Source organism: Mixophyes fleayi, chromosome 4, assembly GCF_038048845.1.
Source record: "Mixophyes fleayi isolate aMixFle1 chromosome 4, aMixFle1.hap1, whole genome shotgun sequence".
NCBI classification, from domain to species: domain Eukaryota; kingdom Metazoa; phylum Chordata; class Amphibia; order Anura; family Limnodynastidae; genus Mixophyes; species Mixophyes fleayi.
The window spans coordinates 337,466,894-337,491,088 of record NC_134405.1 but is presented as its reverse complement, the minus strand read 5'-3'; the positions used below and the strand labels follow the sequence as shown (position 1 = coordinate 337,491,088).

The 24,195-nt window shown below is 42.3% G+C and overlaps 2 protein-coding genes across 2 annotated transcripts in view; both read left to right on the top strand.

Moving 5' to 3' along the window:
- The window catches only part of LOC142153198 (E3 ubiquitin-protein ligase TRIM39-like), a 42,999-nt gene extending 19,879 nt beyond the window's left edge, over nucleotides 1-23,120 (top strand). The window contains exon 2 of the mRNA XM_075210559.1: nucleotides 22,883-23,120. Within this exon, the coding sequence (XP_075066660.1) occupies nucleotides 22,883-23,120 (238 nt within the window). The remainder of the gene's footprint in view (nucleotides 1-22,882) is intronic.
- On the top strand, nucleotides 1,115-23,172 carry LOC142153199 (E3 ubiquitin/ISG15 ligase TRIM25-like). The gene is made up of 2 exons (XM_075210560.1): nucleotides 1,115-2,674; nucleotides 23,110-23,172. The coding sequence occupies exon 1, from the start codon at nucleotides 1,115-1,117 to the stop codon at nucleotides 2,672-2,674; it is 1,560 nt and encodes a 519-aa protein (XP_075066661.1). The 3' UTR covers nucleotides 23,110-23,172.
- Nucleotides 23,173-24,195: the final 1,023 nt, after the last annotated feature.

Here is a 24,195-nt window from a genome sequence, read left to right as displayed (position 1 = left end):
ATCATGTTGCAAAGTTTGTGGATCCTGGGCCTCCTCCGCTCACATTAGATTACCTTTTACAAGACTTCCTCATAGGGAACCTTACTGAGAATCCATCATGGATCCGACACCTCATTTCACAAATAATTTTTAGTAGATATATGATCTCACCTCTTACCTCCTGCAAGTGTTTGTGTCACTGCATCCCCCATTTTATCCTCGCTCTCACCTCTTCCCCTTCAATCTTACCTATTTCAGAAAGATCACTGTAACTATGCATAGTCCTTTATCTGTGCTCCAGTATTTGTAGTAAGGACAGACATTATGGACTATTGTATCCATGTATTGTCAGTGGTCCAAGTGCAAATTTGGACGTGACCGTATAGCATACTTGCCAACTCTCCCGAAATGACCGGGAGACTCCCGCATTTTGCGAGAGTCTCCCGGACTCCCGGGCGAGTGTGGCAATCTCCCTGATCGGCAAAATTCGGTTTAAACACCGCGATTCACCCGGAATTGCGGCGTTTGGCCCCGCCCCCGCTGTAAAATGACGCGATTTGCGTCATCACGTCAAGGGGGCGTGGCCAAAATGACGCGATCTCGGCACCACGCCCCCTGTACGCCCACGTCCCAGCCGGCATATCCCGGAAGCCAGAAAACAAATGTTGGCAAGTATGCCGTATAGAATACATAAGTGAATACAGTTGGATAGTTTTACAATTAAAGCAGTAAGAGAAGTTTAAATTCTGTGCTACTACAAGTCCCAGCATGATACAATGTACTTGGATTTCTTTAACAAATAAGTGACACTTGTTGCCCAATACAATGCAATGTAGCCAATAACTTGTATATATTTGTTACATAAATACCAGTTTATAAGAATGGAAGATAGTAAGACTTATTATGGAATACTAGTGTTAGGTTTTCTGGTTGCACAGCCAGAGCAACTTAACGCTGTTTATCATATTATTAGGCATTAAACAAATAAATTGCTGTGTCCCTTAGTATAACTCAGTCTATAAATATAACGTGAGTGACAAGCTCAGCCTCGCCCTGTGTGGAGAATGTGAAACACACCCACTGGTGTCTGAGTGTCAGAGAGTTTCACTTTTATTTCTCTCTTCTGCTGTCAGCGATGGCGTCTGCTGATCTGAGACGAGAGCTGGACTGTTCCATCTGTCTGAACATTTATACAGATCCTGTAACACTGAGATGTGGACACAACTTCTGCCGGGTCTGTATTGATCATGTGCTGGATACACAGGAGGGGTCTGGAGTTTATACCTGTCCTGAATGCAGAGCAGAGTGTCAGGAGCGTCCTGCACTGATAAGAAACATTCCTCTGTGTAACATAGTGAGGAGTTTCCTGTCTACTCAGCCAGATCAGAAGGAGACTGGGAACTTCTGCACTTACTGTGTGGACTCTCCTGTACCTGCTGCTAAATCCTGTCTGCATTGTGAAGCTTCTCTGTGTGATAAACACCTGAGAGTACACAGCAAGTCAGCAGAACACGTCTTATCTGATCCCACCACTTCTCTGGGGAAGAGGAAATGCTCCATCCATAAGGAGCCCTTCAAATATTACTGCACTAAGGACGCTGCCTATATCTGTGTGTCCTGCTTTCTGATCGGGGAACACAGAGGACACAAGGTGGAGATGCTGGATGAGGCCTCTGGGAAGAGGAAGGAGAAACTGAGAAATGTTCTGCAGAAACTGACCACAAAGAGAGAGGAGACTGAGAAAAGAGTCCAGAGACTGCAGGAGCGCAGGAGAGAAGATCAGGAAAAAGCAGCTGGTGTAACAGAGACAGTCACTGTTCTGTTTAGAGACATCAGGAGACAGCTGGACGACCTAGAGAAGAGAGTCCTGAGTGAGATCTCCAGGCAGAAAGAGAGAGTTTCACTCTCAGTCTCTTATCTGATCCAGCAGCTGGAAATAAAGAAGGACGAGCTGTCCAGGAAGATGCGTCACATTGAGGAGCTGTGTAACATGTCTGATCCAGTGACTGTCTTACAGGAACCAGACACAGGTGACTTGTGTGATACTGAGGACAGAGAGAAACATGATAACCAGGTCCATGGTGTAGGAGATCTGGATGTGCATCTCATCTCAGAGACATTACCCACATTATCTGATATAATAACATGTATAAATATAGGGATCTATGTGCAGGAAGCTACAGACATATTACTGGATGTGAACACAGCTGGTAATAATATACATATATCAGGTGACAGGAAAACTGCATCCTGTTCAGATATAAACCAGAATCATCCAGAAACACCAGAGAGATTTCAGTATCCTCAGGTAAAAAGCTCTGGGAGATTTTCCTCAGGGCGACATTACTGGGAAGTGGATGTCAGTAAATCAGTGAGCTGGAGGGTAGGGATGTGTTATCCCAGTATAGACAGGAGAGGAGATCAGTCTGTCATTGGAGATAATAACAAGTCCTGGTGTTTGTGTGGGGGATTATTTAATCAGTTTTCAGTGATACATGACAGTAAAGTGATCCGGTTACCTGACAATATTCGCTGTGATAGACTGAGGATATATCTGGATTATGAGGCTGGACAGATGTCCTTTTATTCTCTGTGTGACCCGATCAGACACTTACACACCGTCACTGCCACCTTCACTGAGCCCCTTCATGCTGCATTATGGGTAGTGGGAGGTTGTATAAAGATATGTGGGTGAGTCAGGAGCGGGGAGAAATAATCATAAGAAATCTGCCCAGAGACTGGTGACATCACAGAGAGGGGAATCTGATTGATTGGACATTTTTCCAATAGAAAGAAGCAGTGGGTGGAGCTACAGCTGAGCCCCTCCCCGTGTAACCTGATGACCAGTTTGTCTGAATTTGTTCCCTTGTTGGTGTGTTAGAAACTTTCATTATAAATATATAAATATACATGTATGTGGGCTTTCTCCATCTCTGATTTACTGATAGCTGTGATTGGCTGAAGTAACTGTCTTTCAGTCAGTGTATACCATACTTGCCAACATTTTTATTTCTTTTTCCGGGAGATGCCGGCTGGGACGTGGGCGTGCAGGGGGCGGGGCGCCGAAATCGCGTCATTTTGGCCCCGCCCCCGTGACGGAATGACGCAAATTGCGTCATTTTACAGTGGGGGCGGGGCTAAACGCCGCGATTTCGGGTGAATCGCGGCGTTTAAACCGAATTCTGCCCACTTCCTATCAGGGAGATTGCCACACTCGTCCGGGAGACTCTCGCAAAATGCGGGAGTCTCCCGGACATTCCGGGAGAGTTGGCAAGTATGGTGTATACCCTATTACTGTAGTCTACTGCTACATTTGTTTCTATTGGCTGTATTGGATGTAGGGGATGAATGTATTAATCTATATAGGTCACCAAAATAGTGTAGTATTTAAGGATATAATCCAAAAATAAGGTGATATAAGGTGGCTTACATGTGTAGTGAATACTGTGAGCAACATCTGGGGGTAAATGTATGAAGTGGCGCTTTCTGCAAGTCGCCGATATTCTGCGACTTTGCAAAGTAAATTTAAAATGCCACTGGCTTTCCAAGCAAAACTTGTCTTGAAAGCCATTACCGTTTTAAATTTCCTCTGCAAAGTCTCAGAATATCGTCGACTTGCAGAAAGCGCTACTTCATACACTTACCCCCTGGACTGCATATAGATAAGTGATTTATTTATTTATATCTGGTCTTCTTCTGCTTTATCCCTCTGTATGTCACAAAGCCTGATAATAGGTCTTAGAGTTCTGGAACGATGCACTGATATGCCTGAATGACGTCTAAATCAAGTACATCTAATTAATATCACCCTATTTTTGGATTATATCCATAAATACTACTTTATTTTGGTGCCCTATCCCATTTCTTCTTTTCATATATAAATATACATGTATGGGAGATTTCCCCATCTCTGATTCACTGATAGCTGTGGTTGGCTGAAGTAACTGTCTGTCAATCAGTGTATACCCTATTACTGTAGTCAGTGGTACACTTGTTCCTATTGGCTGTGAAGTAAGCAGGGGGTGAATGGTCACTCTTTAATGAACATGTCTACATGCACTGATGGTTATTCAATGATGAAAATGTAATAATGGAAATAAAACTAAACAGGTCAATGACCCACTAAGTAATGTGATACAAACACTCTTATGATGTGTTTAGTTCCACATTAATTATGTGATTAGAGGATAGGACATCTATGCCCAAAATGTAATTTTCCCAACTCCTTGTTCCTTATTTTTGGGGCATCATGCAGAGGATTAGTTACGATCATAGCGCTATGTATACAGACACTGCTCAGTGGCCAGTGGCGCACGCAGGGGGGGTTTCTGAGTCTCTAGAAACCCCCCCCCCTGCGCTAACTAAGTGGCCACTGTCCTATACAGCAGCCGCGGCACTGTCAAAGAAACGTCCGCGGCGGTGCTGTATTGTATACAGCACCGCCGCAGACGCTTCTTAGACAGCGCCGCGGCTGCTGTATAGGACAGCGCTGGCGAAACGGAGCTGCGGCGCATGCGCAGCAGCTCTCTCTCTCGTGGTTTTTTTTTATTATTATTTCGGTCGGCGGGGAGAAACCCCCCCCCCCCCTGACAATCCTCCGTGCGCCCCTGGTGGCGAATCCTCATTGTTATCTAGTCACCACCATTCATATTCTACTGACATCAATACATTACAATATGCTCCTAGTGTAAAATACAAAACTAACTATATAAATATGAATAGATACATATGTATCGGGAACCCCGTAAGAGCTTCCAAAGATTGAAAAACATTATCTTAGAATGGTTAAAATTACAATTTAAAATTACAGATATGGGCAACAAAAGAAAATGATAAGCACAGACTAAGAACTGAATTATTATAGACACCTTTCATTATAAATAATTCAATATTGTTTATAAAATTATTGATATTAAGTGACTAAAAGCAAGGGGAGGGTTTAATCAATAAAAGAGGCCGTTTTCCCGTTATTTTCCTCTGTATTAAACTCTGTAATAAAGAAATATTCTGTTTATTATCCAGGAGGCTTGAACTTTCAATTGTTCTTGAATCAATGGCTTCAATTGAATATTGATTTTCTATTTGTTTTTGTGGCAGCTGGCGAAATGTAGACTACTTGATATTTTTTTTTATAAAATAAAATTCCTCTCAGCTTTTTTCAATATCAAATCAAAAGATTCGGTCCTGTCTCTGTTAATATAAAATGTAAACTTCAGGTTAAAGTCATGAGTTTTAATAAAAGCTATAAAGCATTGAAATTCTTGCTCCCTGCCATTCTAAATAAGAATTATATCATCAATATATCTCTTGTAAAACAACATTGATATGAGTATGGGATCACATTGTCAATAAAAATTTGCTCACAAGATTTGCATAACGTGGAGCGAAAACCCAACGCGGTTCGGTACCATTGATTATTAAATATGTAATACAATTATGAGTCGAAATAAAATATAAAAGATTACAAATGAACTTTGGGAGAGGTAGAGGATAAAGCACAGAGAGAGGTAGATAAGAAAGTTGCAGATCAGAGAGAGTGGAGAGTAAAGAGATACAAGAGACGAGGACCAGAGAAAGTTACAAGAAGGGGAGATTAGAGGCAAAGCGCCATATTAAGAGGAAAGAGAGATAAAAGACAGGAATATTAAGGGTAAATGGTGCAGAAAGGAGATAAGCTAAAAGATAGAGACACTGGAACAACATAGGCAGAGAAATTGATAGAATTAGAGAAAGTATTTACTAGTACATGAAGGGAGGAGAATAATAAATAAAGACAGTGGCGGATGAGACCAAATGACAGGCTCGGTAGTATAAAGAGTTAATGCCCTAAGGAGAGATAAGTGACTTATAGAGTGGGAAGTAGTCAGCAGAGTGACAGAGAACAGCATGCAGTACTTACACATAGGTTGGAAGGGGGTAATCCAGGCTCCCACCCCTTTAACCAATCCAGGTTGACTCACATATCTTATATCTAAAACCGCCTGGATATTTGCACACATTTTAACGTTGCCTTTAGTGGCGCACACACTGCCAGGGTGAGGGAGCTCAACTCTCTCTCAACCCTGGCACCACTGAATCTGGTCTAATCTTTAAATCTCCCATCCAAAGTGCTTCCAGGAGATGTGCCTGGGGTCTAGAAACCCATTCTAATTCAGGGCTAGATATCCAGATCCCAAACCAGCGGTCTCCCTGTTGCTGAAGCTCTCTGGGCCCCAGTGTGACTCATTGCCTCCTGAAGTCTAATGGATTCATTTGAATGTAGGAGGCGCTATGACACGCCCCTCCAGCGCATCTATTCTGTGGCAGATAAAATGCAGCGGCTTCATTCCATGCACTGAGCTTGGGGACGGCTACAGTCCCTCCACTGAACTATCATGGACCCCTCCCGAACCACAGTGCTCTGACCCCCGCTGGACCACCAGGGCACATTATAATACATGTCTTTACTTAAATACTATTGGTCACGACTGCAAGTTAATTCTGGACTAAAAGAGAGCTAGGGTCCTATATTAAAAGAAGCATATTTTGTCCTAGTAAAAATAACTTCATATGTATTTGCTTAATAGTAGACATTCTAAAATGAGTGTAATTATCAAAGAAGTAAACTTTTCTTATAGAAAATCCTAAAATTGACTTACGTAATTGTATAGGAAATGGTCTATACTTTTAGAATTTTAGAAAAATGTATTAGATCATTTATTTAACATTGTATTTGTTCTTTTAATAATTTATTAATATTATACAGACCTTTTTAAAGCAATTTATGCAATGATTTATAGTGATGTGCCAATCAAATTCTCGTGAATACCCTTACATTCAATTCTTTGTCAACCTTGGTTAAACCCCAGGGTACATATATTCATGAAGTGTTTGCCCCTAAAACCCATTTGGGGGAATTCAATTGGCCGCGTTACAACTATTTCCATTATTATCTGAATTTTAACCCGGATTTCTGCTGCAAGCAAAAAGCCGGCGTTAAAAGTACTGTCATAACGGTAATTACGCGCACTATTAACGTAATAACGGTAATAGTTTTAATGCCATGTTACTTTTTCAAGTAACGCAGCTAATTGAATTCCCCCCATTATGTTAAACATCTTGCCACCTCTCTCAGTGCGCTACGTTGCCAGATAATTATGTGCCAGTCACCAGTGTTTACTGTTACTTTGTTTCCAATCTTATTCTGACACCCTTGAATCGTTCCCGACTACGATTCTCCCTTGTGTTCATCATCTCCTATACCATTAACTCTGTGTGTGCTGAACCAAGAAACATTGTTACCAGTAGTTACTAATACTGACCAGTAAAGTAACCAGAGTTCCTGCTTCTGTTCTGACTACCTGGCTTACCGGACCCTCGGCTTATGACCTGACTACAATTAGTCAGCTTCCAGACATTATCCCTTGATACATCTCTGAGCATCGTATCATACAAATTACTGAGGGGTGTTATCCCTATTTCTAGTGCTGATCTGCTATCAATAATTCTGTTATGGACATTTACTATTAAAGGCACTCAAACTTTGGTCACATCTGCTTTGGACGTATCTCTGTGTTGATGCTGTACTGTTGTCCCTACTTTTTAACCCTGCATTACCACCAGTCATTGGGGTCCTTTTCCCAGAATACCAGCTGCACAGGTCATATGCGGTGAACTTTACATCCTCCCAACTCCTTGCCCTGACTCCTGATAATAAATATTATTTCTGTAACAGTGTCATACTATTTGGGGTCTTGTTGAAGTTGGGGGTCTCGTCTCTCTCTGCGTCTGGGTAAGCCGCGCTCTCTATAGTAGAGAAGAAGCCGCCACCATTGTCACCTACCCAACAAGAGCACCACAATATAACATTATATTTTAGTGGTGTTTGAGCTGGTAAAGGCCAAGCAATGGAATTTATATTTTGAAATTATACAGTACATTGGTTTATATTAAATGTCTTGATAATATATACAGGGCTGCAGCCTTTATAACATTAAATTTGTGTCTTGTTTGGGGGTTATTTGTTAAGTTAAGGTCTGACCTGCTCCTCCTCATGTGATGTGTAAATTCTAGTAACGTTCTCGTCTGAATGAATTCTCTCCTATCCAGCTCTTAGGAACCTGTTTACCTGCATTTCACCACTTGCATGAGCAGGAATATACGACGACTCTGAGGTATGTGCAGAGATATTATATATATATATATATATCATACACTTTCTGTTTAAGAAAAACATAGTAGTGTACAGTTTGTAATAACCAGTGGTGTCATATAAAAAGCACCAAGCCTACACTTAGTGACGCGAAATCGTGGCCCCGTCCCCCCGTTGCTATAGGCTGAAAATGGCCATGACATGTTAGGGGGTGGGGCCAATGACAACATTCTCCTAGCCACGCCCGCATATGCCCATCTGCCCCCCAGACCTCCTGGAAAACGAATTGCAAAAGGTGGCAAGTATGGCTTACAATCTAAATTCCCTAACACACCCAAATATAGAAACACAGCCTAGGGTGAATTTGATAGCAGACAATTAACCTACCAGTATGTTTTTGGAGTGTGGGAGGAAACCGGAGCACCTGGAGGAAACCCACGCAAACACGGGGAGAACATACAAACTCCACACAGATAAGGCCATGGTCGGGAATCAAACTCATGACCCCAGTGCTGTGAGGCAGAAGTGCTAACCACTTAGCCACCATACTGCCCCAATTACATGTTGGTCCAGCCAGATGGCACTGTACTTTAGTTTTAATAACAGTACTTACAGCCTTCCCTTTTCCTCCCTTCTCCCCATTACAGTCGTGGTGCACTCATGCTCCTAAAAGGAATTTGCAGATTTTCATGTAAGCTCCACCTATTCTTATATGATGTGGCTTTAAAATATTTATCCATTACTGTGAATGGCTTGAACTAAAAATCACACCATAGACCTGCACACATGTAAGAGGCAGCAAACTCACATTGTATTTGTGGAAGAGACATATTTCTCAGGTGAGTAGCAGGTGGTGCTGATGCTCCGGATGCCAGTGGCATGGGGTGGGCACCGGCAGAGGGAATTTAAGATCAGTGTGTTTTTCTTCTTTTTTTTTCAGCGTAAAAGGCGTAAAAATGATGCAACAAAATCATTATGCTGGGGGTGACAGCTGGACCGCCCTATTACTGGCCGCATGCGGAATATTTATTCAGCTATTTATGCGCTGCAGAAGGCAGCCTGCTTGTCTCCAGACGGCTCCTGTACCGTATGGGACACTGTTTCCCAACTCCAGTCCTCAGGGACCCCTAACAACAGGTCCATCAGCGGACAAGGGGGCCCGAGACAGGACTCCGATAAAAAATAAAATAAAAATAAAATAAAAATTACCTTTTGCGGTGACGATCCGGCTCACTCCCTGGTCCCCTCTTCCGAGATGCGCTCGCAGTGAATGTTGGGCGTGATGACGTCATCACGCCCGACATTCACTGCGAGCACAGCATGGAAGAGCACAGAACAGCGATGAAGAACAGAAGAGGATTTGATGAACAGGGCGACTGAAAGGTAAGTTAAGGGGGATTTAAAAAAAAAAAAAAAGTGATTATATATATATATAATCAGTTTTTTTTTACACACATAAACATATAGGGGCCCCGGTGCACTGCTATGCCCGGGGCCCCTATATATATATGCCTAACAGTGTAGGTTTTCCAGGTCACAAGTGAAATAATTAGGACCACCTGTGGATCTTTCAAAATGTGTCAGTTAGTAATAAATACACCTGTGCTCCAGCAAAGAGATATGGAAATCGTGCACTGTTAGGGGTCCATGAGGACTGGAGTTGGGAATGACTGGCGTGGGAGGACGTACTGCACAAGCCAGGTAGGTGGGAGGAGCCTAAGGAGTGAGAAGAAGCATTAATTCAGCTGCTGGAGCAGAATAATTATGTATGCACCTGATTGTCCCTACTCAGATCCCTATTGCATGTATGTTTATGTTTATTTATGTGACACTACACAATATACAGAGCTGCTTACAGCATATATGTCATATCTCATATATGTCTTCTAAACTATAGCAAAGCAATAGTATACACAACACATTTATTACAATATATAGTGGCCGTACATCTCACACATTTTACAATAAATAGTAAATAATATCAGCAATGTTGTTACATTGACATTACTTCTAGTGGTTATTCTAGTAATTGTGGTCAGTAGTAAAATAATTGCTTATTCTGTACCAGTCTCTAGCAACAGAAACATAATACTACAGTCTCACATTTTTAACTCTCTTGTGTATACACTTGTGAGGTGTTTTACTTCAGAGTTATCCTTGCACAATGAGTTTACAGATACCACATCAAAATAGCTGAAAAAGAAAAAATATTTACCTGAGGTAATGTGCAGATTCAGACCTTGCATATGACGCACAGCCTAATATTACCACTTCTGATCCGAGGAGTTGGGAGAATTGGGGAAATTGATAAATAAATACTTATGGCTTCGGCCATACAGACGTGCAGGATGTATCCAATTCAGCACACAGCATACAACATGATGCTGTACGGAACTCATAGTTTATCAGCCACAGACTCAGTGTTGTCATTGTCTGACATCTGCCTAAAACTTAAGTAACAGGAATCTGCAAAGGTTTGACTATTTGTTATAAACAGACTTAGGGGTATATTTACTAAACTGCGGGTTTGAAAAAGTAGAGATGTTGCCTATAGCAACCAATCAGATTCTAGTTATCATTTATTTAGTACATTCTACAGAATGACAGCTAGAATCTGATTGGTTGCTAAAGGCAACATCTCCACTTCTTCAAACCTCTTAATGTTGCTTGAGTGATTACACTGGAGGGACTGCAAATGGCGCTGTTACTAAATGTGTTATTGTGTTGTCACTCTGTATTATAGCAATGTACTCTGTTGTACATGGAATGTTCTAGTTTCTTCTCATGTTGATGTTACATGTAAGATGTGTTTTGTCTGTATGCTGATATCTCTGCACAGTTTAAATTATTATTCCACAAAGAGCTTTCCAGTGTGTGCCTATGGACAGTGCATAATAGAAGTGCAATATGCAACAGGTTATGGACCCAGACACAAACATAAGGAAACCAAACACCAGACATACAAGCAGCAGGAATCCAGTCACAGGGACCTAGGAACAAGAACATCTGAGAGAATCTGCACAGAACATGGGACTAACCCAGTATTATACCTCAGAGGGAATAAAGATATATACAAAGGGGGAGAAAATGGCAGCAGCACAGATGTTAGACTGGCAGTAACCGAGCTGTCTAATGATAACTATCAACTGTGGAAATGTTGTTGTCTAAACATGACTTGTGGGGAGTTATTATCACAGACAGAACAGAGATTAATAATCAAGAATGGGACAAGAAAAAGACCTGTGCAACCATAAGCTTGTTAGTTGAGGACAGGGCCATCTTTTCCATTGGGCACGATGGGCAGCTGCCTGGGGGCCCCACGGGCAAGGGGGCCCCATAGGCATGGCTCTTAATGAGAATAAATAATCCTGCAAAAGAAAAAAACCTGCAAAAAAAACCCTACAAGGGTCACTGAGCAAGTACATCTATCTATCTCTATATATCTATATCTGTATCTGTATACAGCTATATATCTATATCTATATCTAGGGGCCCCGGTGCACTGCTTTGCCCGGGGGCCCATAATGTTGTTAAGATGGCCCTGGTTGAGGATGATCAGCCAATTCATATAAGACATACATACAATACTGCTAAGGGTATGTGGGATGTATTACAGAAACTACAAGAAAGATCCAGTGCGAACAGCAAATTATATAAGAAATCTGTACCAAATAAGACCTAGCAAACGAAAGACTATGCAAGAGCATATAAATGGTCTGCTGGAAATTGTAGTATAGCTCAGATCTATAGGAGAAATTATAGAATGCAACCACATAGTATCCATACTCCTGTGCAGTTTATCTGACACTTACAGTGCACTGATAAATGCTCCGGAAACAAGACGTGAAACAGAACTCAAACTAAATTTTGTGAGACCCAGACTCGTAGATGAATATCAGCACAGAAAAGAAAATACACCAGATAACATGGAGAGTGACACAGAAAAATCACTTAAAGTTACAGATACCCAATTGCATAATAAGGAAACAATAGCGTGTTTTAGATGTAAGAAAATTGGACATTTAAGGAAAAATTGCTCAATATGGAAAGCGAAACAGCAGAAACTAATTCTAAGAGGGTTCAAACACAAACAATTGGAGTGGAACTTTTAAAGCGACTGTAACTCATGTGACCAATAGTTGGTATATAGATTCAGGAGCAAGAAGTCACATGACAAATAACAGATTTCTTCACTGAACTTGGCATGAGTCATAAAGAAGCAATCTATCACTGCAGAAGGTATAGGGCACGCTCTTCATATGCTCCGATGCAAATGGCAGTAATTGCTTTTATTAATTATTATTTTGGTTACTCCCGTTTTTTTATTCAATAAATACTAATAAACTCCTGTTGTGCTGATCTAGTAATATAATTGTGGGAATTACTCTTTTAAAAACATGAGAGTGTGTTTATTGTTACATACTATAATGTCACGGAGAAGATAGGGAATATAGTAGTGAATTTATATTTATACTGTTCATAGATATGAAGGATTAAAACATAATGATTGGCTTAGAGAAATAAAAGAATAATTCACACCAAATGATATTACTAGATCTGCACCACAAACCCATAACGAAACACATTCGGCTCTACACAATGAACGCCTCCAGTTTGATTCATTATTCATCACTTTTAGTTATCATATAGTATCATATAGTATTCACCACTTTATAATCCTGTTAATTCTTTATTTTTATCACTTTTCCATTTTCTTTGTATTATATATTCATTATTTATTATTCTTTGTTATTTTTTAGCATATTTATTATTACTATTCTTTTTTTTTTTTTTACTTTTCATATATTTATAAACTTTATACCACAGATTCACTTCTTCCACACTCAAAACCTCTCAACAGTCATCCTCGCAATCTCTTAACCTCTAATTAAATAAACAACACTGACAACTTCTATTTTGTATAAATTAGGTCACAGTTTATTAATGATTATATAAACTTGGTGGCAGCAAGAGCACTTGCGAGTCAGCTAACGAGTAATCGCTGGTCCATATAGTGTATGGTCATAGGCACTACCACTGGTACCAGGACATAGTCCCTTACGATTGGCTGGTGCTAAATCTGGTGTAATTGCTACTATACCTCTTCTGGGCTCACGATGAAGTGCCGTACAATGCAGGACAAAGGGTCCCCACACAACGCGACCAAGAACCAGGGTGCTTCCAAGGGGGCAGTGACATTCGGCCAATCAGAGATAGCCCTGTCGCCGACTGCAAGAGCTCTTCCATGTCACTGTGCCTGCTGTGTAATGGGAAAAAAAGAAATTTTAACATAGCAAAACACACATAGGGAGAGTGCGAGGGGATTTCTGCGATTTAAAAAATCCAGCATCCTTTGCGTGAGAATATATTGATCCACAGCCCATCCATTTCCACAGGATTCTATTGGCTGGAGAGATACAACAACTTAACCCTTAATAGGTAAGTGCTTGACTGCTGAACATGCCGATACGTTTAAGGCCGTTCGGCTTTATGTGCCTCACTTTACATTCTATATTTTTCCCACATAACTTTCTAATTCCTATTATTTTGTGTCCATTTATCACTCAAGTGTTTTCACATAAGTCACATACATCCCTTAGATTGTACGCTCCTCTGAGCAGGGCCATCTCTCCTCCTGTTTCCACCACTTCTAACTCTGCTCTCCAGCTACTTAGCCCTCCTCCTCGAGGGTCCTCCACCCCACGTCCACTCTCGCTCCCTCCTCCCCCCTGGGGGTCTCCCTGTCTTCCGCGCCCTCCTTCTTGGGCCCCGTAGTTTGCGGATCCTCCCTCCCCCTTCCCCGCCCTCTCTAGCTGTGCATTGAGCTTACTGAGTTGCTGTGTTTACTGTACTGTGCTGTCTCCCATTGTATTGTAATTTTGTTTGTCTCTGTACGGCGCTGCGGACGCCTTGTGGCGCCTTATAAATAAATATTAATAATAATAATAATAATAATAATACACAGATTTTGTCCTTGTAATTATTCTCTATAGGCTTCTGTATTAACCTCATTCTACTTTCCCAGACCTCCCAGCATCCCATTCCCCTGCCTCACAACAACTCCACACCTCCTCAACAACCAGACGGACCCCAGGCTCTGGTGTGACACAACCACAGACAGTGTTGGACTGGTGCATGAAGGGCCCACTGGGGGACTGCAACTCTAGGGGTCCACCAGTGTAGTATATAAAGAGTGCAGTGTGTGTATAAAGAATACACAGTTTGGACCTGTCCCTTAGATTGAGCAAAACAGTCGCCAAAAATCAGGATTGTCTCACTAGACCAGGCTTGGCTAACCTGTGGCACTCCAGGTGTTGTGAGACTACAAGCCCCAGCATGCTTTGCCAATATATAGCAGCTTATTGCTGGAACTTGTAGTTTCACAACACCTGGAGTGACACAGGTTAGCCAAGCCTGCACTAGACTCAGATCATTTGACAGACTGTCCTACCTGTTCTTGTCACTTTCACCACCTGTGACTGCTGGTTTCTTTAGTTGCGACTTGTCTGGATCCTGGAATGTTGAGGGCCGGCCCTATTTGGAAAAAAAATAATGGGTACATTTAGAAATGCCAACTATCTCCACCATTGAATCAACATCACCCACATTTAATAATTAGGCCTCTCTCCAGCCTCAACATTAAAGTAATAGTGCTCCCATTTGATAAATAGATCAATATCCCTCCAACAAACCCCAACATTAAATTAATAGTATTCCCATTTAATAAATAAACCTAATACTCTCCCTCCAAACAGCCCCAGCAATAAATTAATAGCATTTACGTTTAGTACATCCATTTCCCATGACCATAGCCCTCCTCCCCACACTCAGCCTCACATTCAATTATAGACCCAAACCACCTCAGCATTAAAGGTCCCATCACCCCCTCCCTATAGTGTTCTCTGTGCAGCCCCCCTCCCTATAGTTTAGCATAGGCAGCCCCCCCTCACTATAGTTTAGTATAGTCGGCCCACCTATAGTTTAGTATAGATAGGTAGCCCCCCTATGCCACAGTAGTGCCCCCAAAACAATGTTATGCCACACAGTAGTGCTCTCAATTCACACACACACACACATTATATATATATATATATATATATATATATATATATATATATATATATATATATATATATATATATATACATACACACACACATCATATATGTATATATATATATATATATATATATATATATATACATACAAGTTAACCCGTGCATGATACTCATGCATTCTAGTCAAATCAAGCTACTTAAGGTGTTAAAAAGGTTCTTGTCATCTTCATCGCCACACACACACGCCGTTAGGCTTTTATATATTAGATAATGCTAAGAATTTAGTAGGTCAGTGTAGTATATAACTCCGCCCAGCAGGTGGCGCTGCAGCTTGAGCCCTCTGTCACCCGGTAGTTTTTTCCACACACACACACACACAGCATGTGTGTTCATGAGGTAAAATTACCTCACGAAAATGAGTTTGACCCCTCAACTCGTAAATTTAGCCTTTACTACCCCTCCCACGGGGGGAAGGTAGGATGATGGAAGTTAACTGACTTGACTATTCTAATTTTTTGGTCAAATAATGTCAGTATACCAAATTTCAGGTCAATTGGATGAGCCCTTTCTGAGAAAATAGTTTTTTACACACACACACACACGCCGCTGGGCTTTTATCTATTATATTAGATAATGCTAAGAATTTAGTAGGTCAGTGTAGTATATAACTCCGACCAGCAGGTGGCGCTGCAGCTTGAGCACTCTGTCATCCGGTATTTTTTCCACACACACACACACACTAACACACACCGCTAGGCTTTTATATATTAGATAATGCTAAGAATTTAGTAGGTCAGTGTAGTATATAACTCCGCCCAGCAGGTGGCGCTGCAGCTTGAGCACTCTGTCACCAGGTAGTTTTTTCCCCCCACACACACACACTAACACACACCGCTAGGCTTTTATATATTAGATACACATACATATATATATATATATATATATATGATAGCAGCGGCGGGAACATCAGCTGACAGGGGGATGGGGCAGGTCACATGAACGCAGCTGCGATCGCATTTGAAAGATGAGAGGCTGTCACTGACAGCCAGTCATCTGCAGCATCGGGGATGCCGGAGAGAACTGCGGGCACCCTGGTGAGGTCAATGGGCCTCCAGGTAAGCTCCGCCCATGTCTAAAAGGGGGTTTGGCCGTAAGGCAGCCTGGCCTGTCTGTGATTTTACCGGCCAGTGTCCGACGCTGACCACAGACATCTACCTGCAAGACACCAGCTTAGCACCCAGAGTGCCAACCTGTCCTGTATGTGAGAGGTATAAGTCTGGCTCCTGCTCCGAGAGGCATCTGGGAGGGTCAAGACTGGGTTTGATAGCGCCCCAGGTGTAGCCCAGAACTGAGTGAGGTGATGTTGGTATCTGGAGGTGTGAGAGTTCTCTGGTGTGACCGCAGACAAGTGAGAGAATCCTGTCATGCTAGAGTGTCAGCTCCTGTGTACCACTGACACCTGTAACTAAGTGATATGTGTGTAGAGCTGAATTTCCCGGCATGTCGCTGCCTCCGGCACACCTCTAACAACAGCACCGTACAGGTGATTGCAGCCACGTTGTAAGGACTCAGCGATTCTCGTGACCGCCGTGTAAATATGATGATGTATGAGATTTCTGTTCTGGAAACCAGAAAAATAAATATATTGCTGCTGTTTGATCTCGTCACATACACAGAAGTGTCTCTTCCCTCCCTTGTTACTACTAGGAGCTCCGCTAAACAATTTAATGCATTGGGCAGTGTGGGGAAAACTTTTTAAACAGTGTTTCTGTGCATTATAGACATGAAAGTCAAAGTATTCTGTATAATAGATCCCACCCCTGTGATTGCAAAGCTCCTTCCTTCCTGGTTGTGCTTTTAATGTGGAGAATTATTTAGGTGGCGATCTGCTGTCATCAGGCGCTTACATAGATATTGTACTTTTAAAACAGAGTAGATTTATTCAATGGTGACAAAGACAAATCTTATAAAACCATTTATTCCCACATCGCCAGTTACCAGCAAATGACCTGTAAACATATATTTTATCGGATTCTTTTGACAATCCAGATATAACAAATTGATCCACCTCATTGACCAGACACATAATCAATTGTTTATCCTTAGAATGATCCGTTACCAACATACCCACCACACACAGGGTGCAGCACTTGGTTTATACAGCAAGACGCCCCCTAACTCAGCTGCTCCCCAACTTCACTATAGAAACTAAAGCAGTACAGGGAACATACATCTCCCCTCTGATATAGATACAGGTAGTTGTTGGGAGTTTTTGATCCCATAAATGGCTGTTTCTGAATGTTTGGATTGACCCAAATTTATTACATTTTAATCCGATGTTAAAAAAATGAATATATGAGGTTACTCAAACTGTGGTCCCTAATAGCCTCAATCACTTTCTTCTTCCACTTCCAATCCCTGGAGGTGATACACACTCTGGCAGCCTTATTCAGCGTCTTTAATGCAGCTGCCAAATAGCAGCTTCCGAGAAAAGCCAGAACCACCTTTAGAAGCAGAGATAAACAGAATGTAGTGTGTCTGTAATACGGATTATATGACTTTCATTATTAGAGAGACCTTGATATCATGTTGCAAAGTTTGGGGATCCCGAGCCTCCTTCTAGCTTACATTAGATTACCTTTTACAAGACTTCCACATAGGGAACCTTACTGAGAATCCATCCTGGATCCGCCACATCATTTCACAAATAATTTTTAGTAGATATGTGATCTCACCTCTCACTTCCTGCAAGTGTTTGTGTCACTGCGTCCCCCATTTTATCCTCGCTCTCACCTCTTCCTCTTCAATCTTACCTATTTCAGAAAGATCACTGTAACTATGCATAGTCCTTTATCTGTGCTCCAGTAGTTGAAGAAAGGACAGACATTATGGACTATTGTATCCATGTATTGTCAGTGGTCGGAGAGTAAATTTAGAAGCGACGGTATAGAATATGTAAGTGAATGGAATTTAATAGTTTTACAATCAAAGCAGTAGGAGAAGTGGCGGTATGGCATACCACCAGTGGGGATGTATACGGCGGAACATTAAAACCACCTGCCTAATATTGTGTAGGTCCCACTTGTGTCGCCAAAACAGCTCTGACCCATTGAGGCATGGACTCCACAACACCTCTGAAAGTTGCCTTAAGGTATCTGGCACCTTTAGATTGTACGCACCTTTGAGCAGGGCTCTCCTACCTCCTGTTTCCATCACTTTTTTTTTTTTTTTAACTCAAAAGGTTTTTATTGAATTTTTTAGAAAAACATATTACAAACATAGCAGTGGTTGCAGAGTACATACAGCAGATCAGTTATACATAAGCCGAAGACGGCAAAGAGAACAGACAAGAAAAACAGATGGATAAAGGGGGGGGGGAACAAGACAAGAGACTATCCGGTTATAGAAAGTGTACCAGTGGGTCTAGCCCAAGTACCTAACTTAACTCAAAAACCATTCCACAGTACTCACAGATCAAAGATTGAGCTGTGATTCGTAAAGTACTCATACCATATAAACCACTTAACAAGCGGGGAGGAAGCCCCTGTAGACAGATTACAACCTATTGTTTCCATTTTGTAGCTATGTTGGATGTTGTTAATAATTTTAGGGAGTGCTGGAATTAGAGGTGATTTCCAGTTCTGGGCTATTGCAGTTCTTGCTGCAATGAAAATATATCCAGTGACATAATGATTGTGTCGCTGGAGATGTTTAGGATACAGATGAAGTAATGCCATATCTGGGGAAGGATATTATTTTTGGAGACCTGAGAGATTAAATGAAAGATTTCGGTCCACAATGGTTGAAGTTTCGAGCAAGACCAAAAGATGTGCATAAGCGTACCAATTTCACCACAATTCCTCCAACAATATTTAGATTCTGATGGCCAGATTTTATGCAGCTTATCTGGAGTAAGATATAACCTGTGAACAATTTTAGTCAACATTTCCGAATGGTTAATACACTTTGACATCTTATATATGTTTAGGAAGACTCTCCCCCATACCTCTTCTGAAATAGTGATATTTAGGTCGGCTTCCCAGATAGCTTGAATCGGTAAAACTTCGATTGTCAATGGGAGTTAAGAGAATCCGGTACCATAGGGAAATTCCATCTGCGTGGGATGTAGGGGAGAGAATCACCTTGATACCAGGGGGGAGGGGTCCCATCACCCCCAAATGCGAGGGGCGTGTTTGTAACCAGTGCCTAACTTGAAGATATTTGTAAAAATTGCGGACATGGATATCATACTTAGCTTGTAATTGAGATAAAGGGGGAAGAGACCCTCCCTCCAGGAGGTCCTGCACACGTCTGCCTCCTTGCCTATGCCAAGACGGAGGTCTGCTGTTTCCATCACTTTTAACTGTGCTCTCCAGCTACTCAGCTCACCTCCTCTCGGTCCCTCTGCCCTCTGTCTCCTCTCGCTTCTCTCCGCTCCCCTCAGTGACTCTCAACCTGTCATCCGTGCCCACCCTCTTGGGCCATAGTTACCTGCCTGTACTCACTTTTCCCCTCCCTCCCTCTCTTTCATGCTGTGCCTGAGCCCCCAGAGTTATAGTGCTTACTGTTACTTGTACTGTGCTGTTTCACCTTGTACTGTGCCATTGTTTGTCCTTGTACGGCGCTACGGATACTTTGTGGCGCCCTATAAATAAAAATTAATAATAATAATAAAAGAACCTTTAAGTCATGTTGTGAGGTGGGGCCTCCATGGCTCGGACTTTTTTTTAGCACATCCCACAGATGTTTGATCATATTGAGAAATGGGGAATTTTGGAGGCCAAGTCAACACCTTGAACTCTTTGCCATGTTCCTTAAACAAATCCTGAACAATGTTTGCAGTGTGGCAGGGTGCATTATCCCGCTGAAAGAGGCCACTGCTATCAGGGAATACCGCTGCCATGAAGGGGTGTACGTGGTATGCAGCAATGTTTAGGTAGGTGGTACGTGTCAAAGTAACATCCACATGAATGCCAGGACCCAAGGTTTCCCAGAACATTGCCCAGAGCATCACACTGCCTCCGCCGGCTTAACTTCTTCCCATAATGCATCCTGGTGCCATCTCTTCCCAGGGAAACAACGCACACGCACCCGGCCGTCCACATGATGTAAAAGAAAAGGTGACTCAGCAGACCAGGCCACCTTCTTCCATTGCTCCGTGGTCCAGTTCTGCACTCACATGCTTATTGTAGACACTTTCGGCGGTGGACAGGGGTCAGCATGGTCACTCTGACTGGTCTGTGGCTATGCAGCCCCATACACAGCAAGCTATGATGCACCTTTCTATCATAGCCAGCATTAACTTTGTCAGCAGTTTGTGCTACAGTAGCTCTTCTGTGGGATTGGACCAGACAGCCTAGCCTTCGCTCCCCATGCAGATCAGTGAGCTTTGGGCACCCATGACCCTGTCACTGGTTCACCGGTTGTTCTGCCTCGGACCACATTTGGAAGGTACTAACCACTGTATACGGGGAACACCCCACAAGACCTGCCGTTTTGGAGATGTACTGATCCAGTCGTCTAGAAATCACAATTTGTCATTTGTAAAATTTTGCTCAGATCCTTACACTTGCCCATCTTTCCTGCTTCCAGCACATCAACTTCAAGAACTTTGTTTTTAAGTATTCTAGCTTTCATCGTGACTTCTTTGAGGGCAGCCCCCATTATCTAGCAGATAATGGTCCTAGGTCATTTCCCCTGTGCTCAGTGTGGTCTTATCCCACTACATACAGGACCCAATTTAATTGAGTCCTCTGTTCTATTTAGAATTGTATTACATTGTTTTGTAAGGGTATCCTCCTATTTTAGAAACACCTTATAATCTTTACTAGATCTCCTGCCCCTATTAGCTAATTCTGTGGTACTACAAGTCCCAGCATGCTACACTGTACTTGTAGGTCTTTAACAAATGTACCACATGTTGCCCAATACAATGCAGTGTAGTCAATAAATTGTATATATTTGTCACATAAATACCAGTTTCTATGAATGGCAGATAAGACATATTATGAATATTGGTGTTAGGTTTTCTGGTTACACAGCCACAGCAGCTTAACACTGTTTATCATGTTATCAGGTATTAAACAAATAAACTGTTATTTATGCCTTTGGAAATATTATTTTTTTTAATCACACAATTGCAAGAAACAATACAACGTGTTTTTATTAACGTAACTTTTGTCTAATCCCTGCAAAGTCTGTAGAAGTTTCTGTTCTCAGCTTTCAGATGTCCCTTTATGTATTAGCTGTGTCCCTTAGTATAACTGAGCCTATAGATATAATGTGAGTGACAAGCTCAGCCTCGCCCTGTGTGGAGAATGTGAAACACACCCACTGGTGTCTGAGTGTCAGAGCTTCACTTTCATTTCTCTCTTCTGCTGTCAGCGATGGCGTCTGCTGATCTGAGACAGGAGCTGGACTGTTCCATCTGCCTGAACATTTATACAGATCCTGTAACACTGAGATGTGGACACAACTTCTGCCGGGTCTGTATTGATCGTGTGCTGGATACACAGGAGGGGTCTGGAGTTTATACCTGTCCTGAATGCAGAGCAGAGTGTCAGGAGCGTCCTGCACTGCAGAGGAACATAACTCTGTGTAACATAGTGGGGAGTTTCCTGTCTACTCGGCCAGATCAGGAGGAGACTGGGATCTTCTGTACTTACTGTATTCACTCTCCTGTACCTGCTGCTAAATCCTGTCTGCATTGTGAGGCTTCTCTGTGTGATAATCATGTGAGAGTACACAGCAAGTCAGCAGAACACGTCTTATCTGATCCCACCACTTCCCTGGGGAACAGGAAATGCTCCGTCCATAAGGAGCTCTTCAAATATTACTGCACTGAGGATGCTGCCTGTATCTGTGTGTCCTGCTGTCTGATCGGGGAACACAGAGGACATCAGATGGTGTCGTTGGATGAGGCCTCTGAGAGGAAAAAGAAGAAACTGAGAAATGTTCTTCAGAAACTGACCACAAAGAGAGAGGAGACTGAGAAAAGAGTCCAGAGTCTGCAGGAGCGCAGGAGAGAAGATCAGGAAAAAGCAGCTGATGTAACAGAGACAGTCACTGCCCTGTTTAGAGACATCAGGAGACAGCTGGAAGACCTAGAGATGAGAGTCCTGAGTGAGATCTCCAGGCAGGAAGAGAGCGTTTCACTCTCAGTCTCTGATCTGATCCAGCAGCTGGAAATAAAGAAGGACGAGCTGTCCAGGAAGATGCGTCACATTGAGGAGCTGTGTAACATGTCTGATCCAGTGACTGTCTTACAGGAACCAGACACAGGTGATTTGTGTGATACTGAGGCCAGAGAGAGACATGATGACCAGGTCCATGGTGTAGGAGATCTGGATGTGGGTCTCATCTCAGAGAATTTACGGACATTATCTGATATAATAACAGGTATAAATATAGGGATCTATGTGCAGGAAGCTACAGACATATTACTGGATGTAAACACAGCTGATAATAATATACATATATCAGGTGACAGGAAAACTGCATCCAGGTCACCAAACCAGAAACGTCCAGAAACACCAGAGAGATTTCAGTGTCCTCAGGTAATAAGCACCAGGGGATTTTCCTCAGGGCGACATTACTGGGAAGTGGATGTCAGTAAATCAGGGATATGGAGGGTAGGGATGTGTTATCCCAGTATAGACAGGAGAGGATATCAGTCATACATTGGAAATAATAACAAGTCCTGGTGTTTGTGTAGGAATAATAATCAGTATACAGTGATACATGACAGTAAAGTGATCTGGTTACCTGACAATATTCCCTGTGATAGAGTGAGGATATATCTGGATTATGAGGCTGGACAGATGTCCTTTTATTCTCTGTGTGACCGGATCAGACACTTACACACCGTCACTGCCACCTTCACTGAGCCCCTTCATGCTGCATTAGGTGTAGTGGGAGGTTGTATAACGATATCTGGGGGAGTCAGGAGCTGAGGGAAATGATCACAAGAAATCTGCCCAGAGACTGGTGACATCACAAGGAGGGGAATCTGATTGGTGGAACACTTTTCCAATAGAAAGATGCAGTGGGTGGAGCTACAGCTGAGCCCCTCCTCCTGTGTAACCAGGTGACCAGTGTGTCTGGATTTGTTCATGTACATGTATGTGGGCGTTCCCCATCTCTGATTCACTGATAGCTGTGATTGGCTGAAGTAACTGTCTGTCAATCAGTGTATACCCTATTACTGTAGTCAGTGCTACACTTCCTCCTATTGGCTGTGATGTAAGCAGGGGGTGAATGGGTGTGGTCTTTGTAAAGCTCCCCCTACTGGGAATTTTAGTCCAAGACAATCTCCCATTCATAATTAGAACTCTCACTATCTAGCCAAGTCTATGTTTCTCATATAATAGAAGATGATTTGGACTACAACTCCCAGCATGCCTCATTTCCTTAGATTTATTAACTTGACATTTGTCAGGGTCACAATGTATAATTTTTTATTATGTTTTCTTTATTATAATGCTATTCGTTATATAGTGCTCCCCCTCACACAACCCCCTGTATAACACTACCATCATTCATCACCAGGTATTTTCTCAGCAGAATGTATTAAAATTAGAGATGTTCACTCACCCCCATGTTTTTGTTTTGGTTTTGGATCTGGATCTGGATCTGGATCAACTTCGTGTTTTGGTTTTGGCAAAACCGCCCTCGCGTGTTTTGGTTTCTGATCTGTATTTTTTAAGAAAAATAGCTAAAATCACATAATTTGTGCGGGCACTTAAAACTCACCTGTTCCTTAAGGCCTACCTACCATCCACTTAACCTCTCACCTCTTCTGTTTCTCACTGGCTCCTTTTTCTCTCCCCTTTGCTTCACTGGCTCCCTCTTGTGCCTGATTTTGTCTACCCTACCTTAGGATGTGAGCTCATATGAGCAGGGCCCTTCTCCCCTCCTGTCTCCAGACCTGTTCTTCCGCTCCGTCTCTACTGTATTTGCCTGCCTGGAGTTTCTGAAGGTCTGGTACTTTGTGTTTACTGTTCTGTATTGTTTTACCCTGTATAGTCT

Coding starts and splice junctions, on each gene's coding strand:
- LOC142153199 (XM_075210560.1), top strand. CDS start 1,115: ATGGCGTCTGCTGATCTGAGACGAGAGCTGGACTGTTCCATCTGTCTG.